This window comes from Serinus canaria, chromosome 5 (assembly GCF_022539315.1).
Source record: "Serinus canaria isolate serCan28SL12 chromosome 5, serCan2020, whole genome shotgun sequence".
Lineage (NCBI taxonomy): Eukaryota > Metazoa > Chordata > Aves > Passeriformes > Fringillidae > Serinus > Serinus canaria.
Genome location: NC_066319.1, coordinates 37,198,598 through 37,216,193, shown reverse-complemented (window position 1 = coordinate 37,216,193; position 17,596 = coordinate 37,198,598). Strand labels below are relative to the sequence as shown.

At 40.6% G+C, this 17,596-nt stretch overlaps 1 protein-coding gene across 1 annotated transcript; it reads right to left on the bottom strand.

The window, feature by feature from the left end:
- Positions 1–721: 721 nt before the first annotated feature.
- On the bottom strand, positions 722–17,284 carry FAM177A1 (family with sequence similarity 177 member A1). Its single transcript, XM_030239818.2, is given in 6 exon segments — positions 722–2,938; positions 3,754–3,851; positions 5,570–5,636; positions 12,708–12,884; positions 16,911–17,101; positions 17,104–17,284. Coding segments are annotated over 6 exon segments (927 nt in total). The 3' UTR covers positions 722–2,725.
- Between the last annotated feature and the right edge of the window lie 312 nt (positions 17,285–17,596).

Genomic DNA, 17,596 nt, shown 5'->3' with positions numbered 1-17,596 from the left:
TACCTTATTCTAAGTGTAAATTTAACCTGAAAGTAAGAATGTGGTTCTTGGTATGTGTATCCACTCAGCCATCCCAAGCCTCCCTCTCCATTCTGCATGGCTTCCTCTAATGACAGCACTGTTGAGCATTCTGTTGTGAAGGCAAAAGTTTTCAGTAAGAAGTAAAGAATTCAGGCCTTTTTCTTCTATGCCTGACCAGCTTTAAGTGTGTAACAGGAAGGATAAGTAAATTATTGAACTTGGTAGTTACCTAATTTTACGAGGTTCATTAACAGAAATAAAACTGCACTAGCTTTAGATCTAGTTTAAACTAATCCAAACACCTGTACAGAGGCTTTCACCAAGTTAACCTCCTGTGCAAGTATTTTATGTATTCTATCTTAATTGTACAACTGAGCTACAGTAGTAGCAGTTAAAGCTGTCAAACTCTCTTAATCCTTAAGAAAGCCACAGAAATATTTCAGCTTTCAGACAGAATTACAATAGCTCCAGGCCAGAAGTGTTTATAATCCTGCATTATTTATTAGTTTGAGGTAGTGCTGAACACACAACAGTCTAAGGAAGGGGTGGGGGTAAAATGATATTTTGAAACCTGGTGCCTGAATATTCCACCAGGATACGTGACTTAGTAAAGATGAAAACACTGAACAGGCACACACACCTGTGTACAGGCATAAAGTTTCAAAGACCACACAGTTTTAAAGAAAAATCCACAGCCAACTTCCAGTTCAAAAATTATATTAAATATAAAATAACCAATTAATGCATTTACAGAAAAATTAAGCCAATATGAAAGCAACCACTTTCATACAGTTTGCAAAAAAGGAAGAATTAAGTTAAGGCACAGTGAGTAATATAGTATTTCATACAAAGAAGGCAGTGAGAGCATTCATTATGCAACAAATAGCAGGGAAAGGAGGTAAAAAAAATCCAGAAACTGACATTATTGGAAGAAATGCAAAGTATCCTTCAGCTGTCAAGGATTGCTCAAGCTATCTGGCATTTTCTTTCTTTGATGCTATATGAACTCCTTACAAGCTGTTTTTCTGTCTTCCCCAGGTGTTGAATCAAGCTCTCCCTTGCAGACATTCAGTGCAAAGTAGTGATTTTACACTGTGGTCAGTACCCTCTGTCTTACAATTCAGAAAAGGCAAAGAATGGAGTATCAAAACAGATGGACTAGAGCTGATGATTGAATCCTCCTCCTTAGATTTTCTGTAGTACTGGAGAGCTACAGACAGAGGAGAGGAAGAATTTGTGCTGTACAGGACATTAGTTCAGGCAGAAGGTCATCTGAAATATGTAATTAATTCCAGAAACTAAGAGCCAAGTTACCTGGCCTGTGGTGTTACATCGGGCTCCTTAGTTGGCAGTGGGAGCAAGGCCAGGGACATGTCATGATACCCAACAACCCTATTTCATTGAGGGCTATTTTTAACTTTTTTTTCATAAATCTGAAGGACAGAAGTAATGTTCTACATGGCAAATAGTGCAGGTTCTCTTCTCCTTTACCTACAACAGTTGTCCACAGAAAATGTCTGGGGCAATGCCATCTGATTGTTGCAAAGTAAACCATTCACCTTTTACAAGCTACGGCTACAACAGTTGTCATTGCAGTAAAAGAGTCTTAATTGGTATTAGATGTGGAGCTACCTGCACTTCATTTAGACAAAAATAAAAATTTCTGTTGTTGCAAGTGCAGTATCACAACACATATTTATTTAAGAGAAGGACAGAGTCCTAAGTTTGGTTTTGTTGTTTCTAGTTATGTTTTGTGCTAACAGGATGAAAACCATCTGCAGTGGCACATCCCTTACTGGCAATTTAACATTCAACACACTGTTTAGGTTACTCAAGTACACAGACTTGTGTGATCAATGTCCAAAAAACTTCACAGTTCTAGACTGGTACTACATAGAATGTCCTGTGCATTTAATATCATTTAGCAAGACTTTAGGTTCTTTTCCAGACCACTGAGAGCATGCATTCAAGCACATGGGTCTCTTAATTCTTGGGCTTGAGAACATCCTACCCCGATGCTAGTTCTGAACTTTGCTACAGCACTGGATGGAGCAGCTGAGCACTATTAGCCTCCAAGAGTGCTGGTACTTGTTAGTAAGTTCTTAAGGATGCTTATAGCCTCCTGGAAAGTTGGGATTTTTTAACTTAAAAACCAAAAAATCAGTGGACCCTTTAATCTAATTAACATTAGATCTAACATTTTTCTCTTGTGTTAACAACAGAAAAAAAATACATGCATACAACAGTGACAATAAATAGGGGGAATAAGACTATTATAATTACTTCTGAGTTACAGGATATTAATTCCTATTAATCTATTCATAGAGAGCCAAGTTGCAAACAATGTGCAAATCAGGTTTTTAGGAGCAGGAAACAGCACTGCCTCTGCAATCCACAGGTGTTAGAGACACAGCAATTCAAAGAAAAGACATTTCTACTTACTTTACACAGAAATTAGCTCACACATTCAATTTTAGACCAAATGTTTGTAGTGCAATTTTCATTTTAACTGAAGTGCCAATTTGGCAGAATGCCTCAGCCTTTATTAGGCAGACTGACTGAACAGATATCGCCTAGCTCTCTCCTGATCAATAAGAATGGTAGGAGTTGTATTTCACTGAACAAGCATAATCCTATTTCCTGTTTATAGGCAGATTGTGACGCCTGACAGTTCCTATTTCCTACATTATATAGAGCTTTACACTTAAGGAGGGACAGGAACTACATCTTGTTTATTTTCCGCAGTGGGTGGGCAATCTCCCTCATTTTCAAAGTTTACATTCACAAATGAAGAGCATGCTGTTGCTCCAGGCTGGTCTGTCTGGACAGGAGCTTCAGCTTGTGGCTTGTTCTGCTGTTCCTGATGCTGTCTTTCTGCTTCTTCTGACATCTTGTTTTCCTGTTCCTCCTCTTCCTCCTAGAAAGAGATAATCAGATTCATATGCTACTATTTACCACTTACTTAGATTAAATCTTTCCATAAGAGCATAATAGTTACTATTACAAGGTAAGGACATTTGTTCCACTAGAAAACAGTCACTAGTTGATCATAAGATAAAGTACATTCCAGAACTCCACTCCCATTATAGAAAAAAAAAAAATCACCAAAAGTGAAGGATTAAACTGTGTTAAACAAACACAGAAAAAAGACACATATCTAGATAAGCAGTTTTAGTTAATAGCAATAGTGATAGGTCTACCTCCTCTAAAGCTTTTTTAGTTCTCAATTAAAAAAAAATAGTAATAAAGCTTTAAATATGTCTTCAATCTTTTCTAAAGAAAGATTATTAAGGGCTAGGTTATTTTGCCTAAAGCACTGGCTACCTACCAGTATTGTCCCGTTATGCTTTAGAACAAACGGTAACCTCGTGTTCAATTTACCCTTGAGACTCTGTTGCACGAGTTTTAGAGCTGGAAAGTGTATTGCTAGCAGCCCCCTTTTACAGTGTTCAGCAGCTGCCCATTCAGCTTTCTCACAGTGTTGACTTAAGAATGCATGGTACAAGAGAAACAGAGCAGAGGTCAGCACCCACCCATTTCTAAGACTGATGAGCTGGACAGAAAAGGCTGATGGATAAGAAAGCATTAATCATGCATCAAATGAAAACTGGAGGCAGGCTGAAATTGAGGGTCTAAAGCTGCACTTTAATGCTAGAATACAAATTTTTTTAGAATACCAGGGAAGACAAGTTTGGAGAAAAGGAGTGCAAGAACCCCAGCTCCCACGCATACCTCTCTCTTCATTCTGTAATACTCATCAATGGCATATTGGTATTTTGGTGTGCTTATTCCCAGAACAGATGCAATCTTTTCCCCCAGGAAATCACACACTAAAAAATAAAAGAAGGTTTACACAGGGTTAGTATCTAGAAGAAAATTCTTGTACACTGTTTTATTACAAAAATTATCACCAACTTTCCTGAATTGTTTTCCCTAGTCCTACTTCACTCACAAAATACAACAAAAATCTGTGAGGGTAATCTCCTTATAGGTAATTATTAGCTGAATATACTAATAACTGTTCTTCAGGATAAAGAATGAACAAAAGGAGAAGAATATGAAATTCAATGAAAATGTATATGGTGATAGTGTTTGAATTCTGCTAGTTTCAACTTTGGATCTAAGTTTGTTTTGCTAGGAATCAGTTAAAGGGTAAGCCTTGAGCTGAACTTTAACTGAAAATGAAGGTTAGACAAAAGTACAGGGGTACCAACTGTACTGGCAGTTCAGTAAGTGGTACTAGCAAACTAGACAGTATTTACTGACAGAAGCATACTTCAAGTCAGTTTTAACAATGTTTTGTGTCGTATACTAACAGATAAATAAAATATTTGTTTCAGCTGTCTCAATTTTCAAGCTGTAGGCTACATTCAGTGCTACTTTGCTAAAACAGGTAGGGCACAGTCAAAAGTATGGAACAGAGGTAGGCTCGTGTCAGTCAGTTTCTTCACCATGGTGATGGCTGCAGGTAACACCGGTTGAGTAAAGGCAAGCAAGAAGTCGAATATTCTGCACTTCAATTGTAAATCTGCCCCAAGGATGCAAATGAGTTAGTCATCTTCAGGGAAAAAAATAGAAGTCAGTCATCGACTACTTCAATGAACATTCAGAAAAACTAATTCTATAGATATCTGGCATCCTGAATGCTGTGCAAAAGACCAGTTCAAATTACAGAGGTAAGAGCCAAAACTAAAGTGCAAAGAAAGGACTGATCTTCAAATTCATAAAGGACTTCTAAAAAAAGAAAAAGCAGTATCTACCCTTGCATATGAAGAACAGATGCGTCAAGGAACATAATTACACTGTACATTAGAGAAAAGGCCTTTCTAAAAATAAGGATAGGTTAATTAATACAACAGACTGCAAAAAAATATAAAAATATTCAAAATTATGTGTACAATGACAGAAACTCCATAATATTTGTGGAAAAAAAACCCCAGTAAAGATACTTTACCTTGGAAAGAACACAGACTATGACAAGCATTTTTAAAACTTGGCAAAATTTTAAGAGGTCCACGAGTCAAATAAATGTCTGTGCAGTGAGTTTAAGACCCTTGACAACAGTCCTGTTTATTTTGTAACCTCAGAAGTTCATAGTACAGCACTCAACTAGATTTGTTCTTGGGATACTTTCTAGTTGTCTAGTTGTCTTCAGAAAAACTGTCAGTTTAGTCAGAAAAACACCAGCCAGCATTCTTTTCAGGTAACATCTCACAAAATGGCTCCATACAAAATCTAATAGAAAACTGAATATTCCCTTGCCAACATGAATCTATCTCCATATGAAGAAAAAGGGGGAAATGTGTTCATCAAAAGAGTACTTTCTGCTCATTCTTCCATGCAAGAATTGTTTATTAAAAGTAAAAAAAAAAATTTTTTTAAAGTGCCTAAAGCAGGAGAGCACATCTCCACAGATTTAACACAGTTCAATTCATACTTCTGAAAAAACAACAAATAGAACACAAAGATGATTTACAGTGTTTCAACATGACTTTGTGACTTTCAATATTCCTTTTCTGCTTTACCCAAGAATTAAATAAAGCAATACCTGATAAGGTTGATGTGGCAACTCGCAGCATGTGAAACCACAAGTAAGGTCCCCATGTGAGTGTTGTCTGCAGGAACAAGAGTAGTATGAGTATGTACATCTGTATGGCCATGGCACAAAATAACACATGCAAAACTGCAAATGGCTTGAGAAGAAAGACCTGCAATGTTTTCTGTTTTCCAACTACTACCATATTTTTGCTTTAAAATAAGTATAGACCAGAGAAGGGAAGCAAAGTATCGCCATAAGATATAAATATAACCATGGTTTATCTTTGGGAAAATTTCTTTCATTGTTTTTTGTTTCCTGCTTTCAGACTTGGGAAATGACAATCAGTCAACTCAATCCCCAACTGGAAAAAGCTTTCCACAACCTTCTGAATTCCACCAGGCCAAGAGGAGAAGTGAGGTTAACAAACTAGTCCCTCATTACAATAATGAGTGAACTGCAAAAGACTGTTTAAAACCAAATCAAACCTTCAAACCTCTGATGAAGACTTTAAAACATTTACAACCAAACAGGAATTATCCCTTGAAATTACAGCTGGAAAACAAAGCCAGGAGCCCTGAGGGAGGGAGGGAGCGATGGAGAGGCTGCTAAGCACAGCACCTGGGCTGCTGTGCACCATGAGGAGCACAGTGTGAATAAACAGGGCGCAGCTGGGGTCACCTCCAGCATTTGCAGGTGAGTGAGGAAGTTTCTCTGAAGAGCCTGCACACCAGGGCACACAACATGGGACATGAACATGAGGAACTGGAGATCTGTGTGCAGCTGCAGGGGTAGGATCTTGTCAGGATCCCAGGGATGCAGTGAGTACTGCTGTGGAGGGATACAGGCCAGGAAGACAAAAGGAATTGCTCTTTGCATGACTGGGGTGTATTCACAGCTACAGCAAAAATACTGCAGCCTCCACACAAACTGATACACAGATATATACATCATAAATTAAAAACTTATAATTAAATTAATTATAAACTAATGGGTGTGCAAGGCTATGCTTTTCTTTGAAGGAAGAGACTGCATCTGTTTAAAAAAAACCAAACAAAACCGTGTAATAAAAAGGAAAAGGGGGAAAGCAGATTCCAAGCAAATGGGGAAAAAATTGTAGGCTTTCACATTTGTGAAAAGGCAAATTCAGCTTTCACAGTGAACTAAAATATGTTTATAGTTAACAGGCTGTTGTATTCAGGCGAGCTCTTTGATACATATTTCCCCCAAAAAAGATCTCTGTAGAAGTACCTTTCTTCTGGAAAGTAGCAATTTAAAGTGTCAGCTTTTATTAAGTAAAACACATTAGCTCTACTCAGCTATGTAAGTATTTATAACTTGCTGCTAAGAACTGTTTGGTAGGAACCTTTTTCTATGATCTTATTTAACAGATATGTGTACAGGAACAACCAATATTATTGTAAATAATACAGCTACAGAAACTATCTGGTATAGCCCCAGTATATATGTACACAAGCTGCTAGACTTCGGTGCTTTCCAAACATTGTCTCTACAAATCAGTGCAGCAAGAAATTGTCTGTCAAGCCACAAAATCAAGTTGGGCAGGCTGACAAAAAGCCAGATGCTATATATTTTTGGCAGTGGATATGGAAAATGTCCTGCCAAGGTAAAAGTGTAAGCAAAACCAGCTGCTATCCTACTTACACAAAAGCACCTCCAGCTCATTGATTATGTGCTCAGTTGGCAGAAAGGCTAACGAGGAGTTTGTACAGTTGAAGAAGTCAAAAAAAGTGCTGGAAAAGCTTGTTGCCACAGGTGCAAATAATAGCACTGACAGGGCTCTGCACAATCCTTCGTGATGAGGTGACAGGGTTAAAAAGCATTCATGCAGGGCACAGGACAAACAAGGGCCTGCTGTGCTGTAAGAAAGAAGTTACAAGAGCCCCCATAATATTTCAGAGTGAAAAGACAAACTGAGCTTCAACGTGACAGAAGTAAGTCAGACCCAGAACATTCTAACAAGTTTGTAGTAACACAAAGGTGGGTAACAGCTGAGGCTCAGCAGATACAGAGGTTCTGTTTCTACTCTTCCCCCACCACACCTAAAATCAGTCTGGTACACTGGAAGCACTTCTAAGTTTAGCTTCGTGGGAACCTCTGCTTTCTGACGAAGCCCCAACAGACATTTCCTCATCCCTGACAAGCAAGGCTTTGCAAGACTCCCCAGTTTAAAAAGTAACTTTCTTTCCAGCATCTCAAAAGGCAATATAAAATCATGAGAGAGGCTACTTCCCAGGAAATGAACACGACAAAGAAGATGGCTTGGAGAGTAAACCACCAGGAACAACCAGGAACAAGGGAATACATGCAAGGAATCACCTTCCTTTTCCATACATTCCCCCTTTACCTCTTCAGGGTAAATCTGGGTGCCTTCCCAGAGCACCTTGGAGAGGGAAGCAGAAATGGCTGATGTGAGGCAAGAACTGGTACTGGGGAAATTGGAACTGTTGGAGTGACATGAACAGGGCTCTTAAGCAATGGCTCGGTACAAATTAATCAAATTCATCCTTGAGAGTGAAGTAGCTTTAACACACTGAGCTGGAAACTGGAAAACCATACCCAAGTCAGGTCCTACAGACCTGCAGAACCACATACCCAGACACTGCCTGTCAGCTTCCTTTGGCCAGCCAGAGAAGCCTTCATCTTCAGTCTTTAATCAACTCAAGGACGCAGCAATATTGTATTTCTTGACAGGAAACAAGGGACAGTATGAAACACATACACTGTTTATAGTATTTCTCCTGCAATCAGTCTCTTTAGTAGACATTTCTGCAATGTGTAATTAAATTACTCAGCTATCCTGACTTTATTTTGTTGTCAAAATGGAAAACATAATGGTTTTGACAACCGATTTTTAAATTACAAAAAATCTTAATGTACCATTTTAATTTAAATAGGAATGCACATAATAGATTCAATCATTGATTAAAAAAAGGGGCATCTGATTTTGTTTCCTAGTGTGGGACTGCTGAAGGGAGCACACATGTTCTCTTGAATTTCTGAGTGCACCATGTTCCGAAACAATCCACATATGTATTTATTTTTGGCAGATTTTAGCCCGGATAACACTTAAACTTTCAAAGGTATGTAGGGTTTCTTTTTGTCAGAGAAAATGGCAAAATGAGAAAAAAAAATAATTTCCTGATTTAGGAAAAACAGGAAATTATTTTAATATGGTGCATATTAACTATTAAATACAGGATTTTTTACAGAAAAAATCCTGTATTTAATAGTTAATATGCACCACCAAGTAGATACTTTTTCATTGTTTACTGTGCCAAGACAAAGTTTAAAGTAATTTGTTAATTAGTTTAATCAATGACTGTTCAATGCTATAATAGGTTCTTTTGTGTAAGAACATGTAAAACTGTGGCATCTAAGATAAGTCAGTGAAAACAAGATCAGGAATGCACATCCCATACTCCATCAAGAGCTTCTACCATATTATGAGTTACTTGGTCAGTGACTATTTTTTTCCTTCATCCTCAAATTCTTCAAAGAAAACCATAGTTCGATGGTCCTCAAAAGAGAAATTTTTGCTATTTGAAGTTAAAGCCCATTTAACTACAGGATATCAAGATAACCTTCCTGCAAAGATGTGTTTCAATCTTTCTGAGCCTTGAAGGTTAATAAAATCAAATCCCTCCTGGAGCTTTGTTGCAGATGTCTTCTTGGGACGGATTCCAAAGTTATCACACCAAAGTCATGCTGCTCACAGTTCTTCTGAGAAGACTTACACTCCAGCTTCTGCCCACTCATCTAATAGGTAAATGCAGCAAAGAGTTTACACCAAGCGTCCCTCCAGGGATTAACAGGAGGATTATCTTCTTAATTAATACAAAATAAAGTTTTGGTGGACAAAAACAAAAGAAAAAATATATACATATGACTGCAAACATCTACATTTTAGGGCAAAAGAATCAAAAATACATCTATGCTATTAAAGCATTTGAATTTCAGGGTGAGAACATTCAGATAATAATGACTGCTATTATGTAAAAATAACATTCTGTGTTCTGGATTTAAAAACACAAAACACAACAGAATGGACACTCCAGTCACACAATGTTAATTAACTGAGTGCTGACCTATTGAAGAACCAGAAGTTGTTTCAAAGAAAATTTAAAACCCAGCTCTTTTTGAGAAATGCTTTGTTACGAGTAAGAGGAATCCACCACACCAAGTGTTCTGGTTATGGTATTACCAGGATATATACATATTACTTTGCTTAGTAAGAAACACATTGGCATTGTCTGCTTAGCTTTAAAACACAATTAAACCAAGGTAATTACTGAAGACATTTCTTTACAACACAGCAATATATTTGTTTCCCTTAAACTCATTCAAAAACTGCCAGGATGCTAATACTAGCAGAGCTTTGAAATTTCATGGAGGAAAGTTTCTATTCAAAATACTGAATGTGCTTTTTCTGAAAATAAACTGGTCCAGAAACAGCTATTACTTGCAACATACTTTTTGTATCCCAACTGAGATAACAAGTTTTAGACATGCTGGTCTCAGCAAACTGACTATTTAATTGCTTTTATAGAAATCCTACAAAAAAACCACACTTTAAAAGCAGCTGTTGGCTAAAACACCAAAGCTCAGCTTGGACTAACATTTCTTCAATTGTCTGGCTCAGCTGGGATACACAAAGCATGCAGGAGATAAAGTAAGCCTCACTTAATGGCAACCCCTGCTCTAATCAAGTTCATTCTGTCCGAGGTAAAAAGCAATACATAATAAGGCATAGAGTGCTCCACAATAAACTACCCTGGTTTGGGGGGGTCCTTTTCTTAAAAAATGCATTCAAAATTAAGGATTTAATAAACTATAAAAAGAGAATAATGCAATCTTAACTCCATCATACAATACTCTTTTTGGAAAGAAATCAATATTAGGAAAGAATCTGTATTACAGATATGTAATTCAGATTCTGTAATACAAATCTGTATTACAGAAAAGAAATCTGTATTAGGAAAGGAGGGGAACAATCATGAAGCATTCCTGGCTGTTGTACACACTTGAGGGCTCTTTAGTTAAGTGTCCATTTGCACAGCAGCATGCATGTCTCTGCCCTCACAACACCTACACCAAGGCTTGTGAGCCTTCTGTCACTCCATCACCATGGAACTCTTCTACTGTCAGGAAATGGAACAAAAAATTATGCACATCTTGTTCCCTGATCCTTATAACTGGGAACAAAAATCTCTCAGACATCCATGGATATCTGACATGACTGCCTAGTGGGGAACAGACCTTACTCTGAAGATACCTGAATATTACCATAATAGTCAGTAAGTATCACAGCTCCTGCACTTATTTGAGAAGAGCCTCAAGGAGGAAAAAACCACCTTAGTGCCCAGCAAGACAGCTTAACATCTTACTCATTGTTTGTGATTACAGTACAGTTCTTTTCCAACTATATAATTTGTGTGTATTTAACACTGATAATATCTACTTGCTATCAGGCTAAAGGTATTTTTTGTTGTATACAGGAACTGCCTACCAAGAAAGAGGGCAATGCCATCCATCCATACAAAACGCATTGCAACAGCTCCACCTGTGGAACCCCCAATCCCACCTGAACTCTCATCATCTCACTGGAGCTTAATTCTCAATCCATCTTTTTTCTTCTTCAAGATAAATTAATTTTACAGAGGGGAAGAGAGGTACTGCTTGGCAGTCAAAGCAAACCTCTTAGGGTCCACCAGTTCTTCAGAAGAGCATAAGGATAAAGTCAAAATCTTCAGTCCCTTCAAGAAAGCCAAGCTCTCCCAGGATGGATACATGTACTAATAAATACAGGGTCTACCACTGTAGAGTAAATAGAAAGCTTCAACCATAACATTTCTTAATTATGGATTCCCAAACAATGGTGCAGGAGTCATTTCAACAGCTATTTCAAGTAGAAAGCAGGGCACTGTTTTCCAGGCATGCAAGGTCTCTTCTCTGAAGTGTGGGAACAAGCAGCTCCACACCAGTGTCTGCCTAGAGTGTGCAGCCAGGCAGGATGAGGAGTCCTGCACAAAGCCATGGCTGCTGGCTGCCTGACCACACAGCAGCACATCAGGGAGGACCCAGCCAGTTTGGGAGCCTCCACCTCAGTACAGGCAGAGAGGGCCAAGAAGAGAACTCTGTCAGCAGACAGGGAATAGGACTGCAGACTCAATTTATTGAGGCAAGGATTGTTGCAGAAGGGTAGAGGTGGCTGGCACACAAGTTTCTGGGGTTGTCATAAAAGAAACATGAGACTGGGCACATGGAGAGCAGGATGTGGATCTTCTCTGGGACTGACTGCCAGAGGGAGGGAGGTGCTGCTGCCAGTGTTGGCACATGTGGCTGTGAGCTTTGCAATCACACTGTCACTACAAAGTAGTTTATCAGACAGGCCGACAGAATAAAACAGGTGATATATTTCATTTTACCTCTAAGTATAGATCCACAATCATTGACAAAAAGGAAAATGCATTTTAGCAGCCACAATGCACACTACTGGCTTTAATTGTTGAGACTTCACTTGAATCTGGACCAATAAAAGGAAACTCCATTCACAGGCTGAGCAATATCTCAACAGCTTACAACACAGATGAACATTATTTACATGGACTAGGCAGGTCCTTTAAAATCTGGCTTTTATGTATCATGAATTCCACCAGCCTTCCTTTATTTCTGCAAGTCATCTGTTTCTTTCCTTCGTATACTCTTTTAATTATATCAAATTGTTGTTATGGTGACCCTAAATTACAGGTTTAACTCTTCAGTGTCAACAAACATAAGGAAAAAATGTCTGCCTTGCACTTTCTTTTTAAGCAACAGTATAAATCAAGGTATCTACTTGTATCTACAAGGCAAGTATTATTAGAAAGGGAAATACTGGAGAGGACAAACTAGAACTGTGAAGATATTAAACCCATTTCTAATTAATAAGGCTACTTTAGTGGAGGAGAACTCCAGGACAAAACTTCCCAGTAATACTTTTCACAGATTTCTGAGTCTGTTAAGCCAATAAAATTAATAGAAATACTAAAGACTGTATCAGATTTGTGACACAAAAAAAAATTAAGTATAAAATGTTTATAGCTGCCCAGAAAACCAGAAGTAGCAATTTATCAAGTAAAATACCTACAGGATCTACAGGTGGCAACAGGTCTTTTTTCTCTTGTTCATCTTCCTCTTCATCTGTGCTATATTCTTCCATTGTTTCTCCACTTGCAAAATGAATAACCCTCCTTGGAATTTTCTTTTTCTTTCCTATGACACCCAGCTCCACATTCTCAAAGCCGCTTTCTCCCTTTGAAAGTTGCTGTAAAGGAAAAAAAAAAACAATATCTCAAGTGCATGCTTCTGGAACTGGAAAGTTCCCCCTTAACAAACTTCATGAGATATTTAAAATATTTTAAATTAATTAGTATTTACAGTGGACACTTGTAAGAGCTTGCTTGTAGATAAAAGACTGAAACATTCTTGTTTGCAGATATGTAAAAACTGATCCCTTCTCTAAAAGTAACAAACAGATTTCTTCTGGGGGGGCATGTTTCATTAAATAATTTGATAAGCACAGAAATGTCAAAATTTATGAAATAAATATTTGATATTTATTGTTGGGTTTGGAATGACTATCTAATGAAATTCATCAAGTAGTTCACAGGCTGTAGCCGCCTCTTTGCTAGTTCAGACACCTCTAACACAAAAGAGAACTGAATAACGAAGCAGACAGGCTCAAGCTTTAAAAAGATGCACGAAGGAATCTGCCCCTGTGGGCTTTCATCAGCAACCATGATAAGTGCAAGGGACCAGGGTAAAAGGACAACACTTAGTTTTGTGGCTAAGAACATACAAAGTGAGAAGTACAATGTTTGGCTGTGTTCACCAACTGCTGAATGCTACAATGCAGCCTTTGGGTCACAAGCACTAAGAATATATACTTCTAGTTCAGAAGCCTGTCAATAAATCTTTAGGCTAGTCACTCCTGCATGCAGAGAATTTTAGTAAGGTTTTGTATTGCAGCTATCAAAACAGAGCCTTCATCTTCGTAGAGACTTTAGATGCTACTGCATCAAATGCACAAAACTATGCTGAAAACACTTCTGTCATATAGAGAAGGCCAGAGAGGTTAGGAAATACCAGCCACATGTTTTTAATGTAGCATGAAGGTTTTTAAAAATGCATGAGCTCATGTAATTTGAAACTGTATCATAAGGAATGACAGGCACAGTGTGTGCAGAATTCAGGTTGCATAAAATGAATTCCAATTTCCAGCTTCTTCCCTGCACAAACTTAATGATCTCCACAGAGCACACTTAAAAATTATAAATAAAATACAAGTTTTATCACACAGCTAAGACATCCCTTAATCACTGCAAGTGCAGCATCACCATCCTCATCTCTCATGCGAGATTACCCAACACAGCTTTGCAAGGCAAGCAGGCTTGGTTAGCCGGGAAAGACAGTGGGCATGGGAGAGAGAGGCAGCAGAGGGTCCTGGGGAGCAGAACTGCTTCCTTCATTCCAACCACGGATTCTTCTCACGGCCACAGAGAAGAGGGAGGCAGGCAGAGATCACGTGCTGAGCTCTACAGCGTGGAGAGGGAGTGCACCCATTCATCATCACTCGAGCCCTGTACCACTCTCCTCAAAACTGCAAGTCATCTCAGCTCCCCCAGCACCTCTTTGGCCAGGCTGGCACGATTCAGACATTTTCCGGGAGGAGCAGAGCAGAATCCAGCAGCAAGTTTTCAATGGGGTAGTTCAGCTGAAACAGGATTGTATTTTCAGGCAGAATCACATTTTCATGTAGAAAGACAAAACTGACTATCTGGGGCCCAGTGCAATCTCTCTGCTGTCTATCAGCCTTAGGAACAGAGCAAAGCTACAAAAAACACAAATGCTGAAAACAGTGAAGCAACCTGAGCCCAGGGCATGCTGCCTGCTGCCATTATAAAAGTGCCACTTCCCGGGATTCAGCTCTGTATCTTTTTGTGCAAAAAGCACCACAGAATCAGCTTTTCATGAACATTCCACACTCCTTTATTGGCATCATACAATGACACTGTTTTTATATTTAGGCACAGTACTGAAGAGCACTGTTTCTTGCAAACACATCATAAATATCACTGTGATTAATAACAGCAAGCAATGTGAGCCCCTCCTTAGAGTTCCTCTAAAAGCAGAGTCTCTTAATCTGATTTTGGCTCATTTAGTGCAAATGCTTCAAATATTTTAACTTTAAAAAAATGTTGTTTAATATTTCAAGTTGTAAGAGCAAGCTTTAGTTCTCTGAACACCCATCCCACACTCACACTACCTACAGAAAGCAGCTCCACATAGCTGGTACCGGTAGAACATTTCAGACAAATGCAGTAGCTCAAGACAGCAAGGATTCCCCAAGGAACAGTAAATCTGGTTCCCTTAGTAATCTGGCTCAAAGTCCTACATCAACAAATAAAATAATGCATGTCATCTGTTGTTTTGGTTATTACCCAGTCAACAAACCTGTGTGGGTTTTAGTCATCACTGGCCTTTTAAGTTTCACCTGCAAAGAAATAAAAGCCAACTCCCCCAGGTACAAGCAGAAAGTTCAGCACCAATAAATTTTATCTCTCCAAAACTGTGGTAATGCAAACCTATTCTAGAGTTATCAGTTGGATTCACTTTATAGCTCATATGTTACAGTATTTCTTGTTTGAGAATTTATACTTTTGATCTTCCTTTATGAGTCTGATCTTCTTTTCCAATTTAGGAAGTTTTTACAAAGATCTTTCTTCTAGTGCATGGCTTTAGTCAGGTTTCTGACCTCATTTTTTTTTTCCACAGGCTCGTCCTTCTCTAACACATTATAAGGTCTTGAAAGACTCAGCATTTGTGGCCACGTCACAGAAGTATTTACTTTGGCTTCTATTCTGGCAAATATTAGACACCAAGGCTGGTCACTCTTGTGCTTTTGCCACACTAGCTAACACTCTTAAGGTACTCAGTAAACACTGTAAGGCGACTTCCCCTTTCTTTTAAATGTTCCCTTGGAATTTTTCTTGGCTTTATGGCACACATACAAACCTTGCCTGTCAGGCAGACAGGATCTGAAGCTCATGTTTCTTGTTTACCCTCTTTACACCCACTCTACCTCACCCTTTGTCCAGAAACAGAGGCAGAGCAGGGAATCTTTTGACAGTGCTGATAGAATATCCAGCACAATAGAATTTTAGTCCACATATAAAATGCTAAAATAAACAAACTACAATCAAGGATAAGGTGTGCCTGGACACCTGCAGGAAAGCTGGGAGAGCTGACTCAAGTAGTATTAGGTGATGCAATACATAAAGTTTCATGAAGGAGACAAAGAAAAAAAGGAAAATAAAATAAAATAAGGAGATTGACTTTGGGCTCTTTTAACCCTGCATCTGACATTTAACCTGTCAAATGCATGAACCTTGTAAGAGCTTATAACCCAAAGCACCAAAGTGTGTGATGCACACTTTTCCAGAGAAAGACAGGTAATCCAATTTGCACAGATCTACTGACCAGATACTGCTAGTCATTAGAAGGCTGGTAATAGCTAATGAAATATATTTCTATTATGCTATCTTGGCTGTCTTACTGATTTTTTTTTTAAATTTTTTGGCTAGGGTTCAGAGGGTCAGAGGGGGTTGTTTAGGCTTGAGTGGTTTGGGTTTTTTCATATTGCTTGTTTGACTTTCCACCCTTGCGTTTCAACTGAAATTAAACAGCATAAGTCTTTCAGAAACAAAAGACAAGATGACAGAGCCGAAGAACGACTATGAGAAAGACACCCTCCCAACAAGCCTTGGAAAGGGGAAGGGGCAGCGGCAGCGCCCACAGCACCCGGGGCGCAGCCGAGGCCGGTGCGAGGAGCGGCAGGACAGGCGAGCTCGCCCGGCTGCACTGTAATTAAGAGCTGGTGTCCCTGATCTCCTCCCACGCCTTCGCCAACTTGACAGCACGGAGGGAAGTGGAAACCTGTCTCACTCTAATATTCATCAGGCTCGTTTATCAGAGGCATTGTCCGCCGACGAGAGGAGACACCGGAGACACGCGTGCCCGCCGCGCTGTCTGTAATTACAGCGCGCTGGATGGAAGGGCAGACGGGCTGACAGACAGACCTCCTCTCCCGCGGCCGGGCCAATGCACCCCACGGCCACAGCGGGCAACCGGGGGCTCCCCCAGCACCGCGCACCCCCGGCACGTCAGGCCGCGGCCACCACCCACGCCCCGGCCGGACTCGCCGCGGCCTCGCCCCGCTCCGGAAGCGGCTGCGCCCGGGCCCCGCCGCCCGCCCGAAGCGACCGGGGAGCCGCCCGCCGGCCCCGCTCACCTGCTCGGGCTCCATGGCGCCGGCGGCGGGCGCGCAGTAGAGGGTGATGGCGGACAGCCCCTGTTCCATCCTCCCGCCCGCCGCGGCGCCGGGGGAGGGCGGCAGCGGGCCCGCCGCGGCCCGGGGAGGCGAGCGCGGCCGGGCGGCACCGCCCGTCACACCGCCCGCCGGGGCGGTGCCTGCGGCCCGCGGGGCCGGCCGCGCACAGGAGCCGGCACGCACCCGGCAGGGACTGGGGTGCCGCTACCACCGGCTTCGGTCGTTTCGCTTCTCTCCGCAGCCCGGCAGTAACCGGAGCCGGGAGGGAGGCACGGGAGAGGCCAGGAGCGGCCGGGCTGCCAGGGGCAGCCGTACCGCCACAGAGACGGAAACATACCCTCACTGCGCTGAGGGAAAAGCACTCGTTCTGGGGCAACACGCACATCACCTTCCCAAAATAGCGTGAAACCCTGCAGAATAATAGAATACTATTTTAAGAAGCAGATGGAGCTCCTTGACAGTAGTTAGGGGGCTTACTAGCCCAGGACCACCCTTGCTCAGCCTTGCAGGATTGGGTGTTGGTTCAGACAACTTGGCCCTTAGTAAGGAAGGAGCCCTTGAACAAAAAAGAATTGCAAACCAGGAGTGCCCTGGCCCCTGGGCTGCGGCTGGGTGAGAAAATAACATGCATGCCCAGGAGGGTGGGA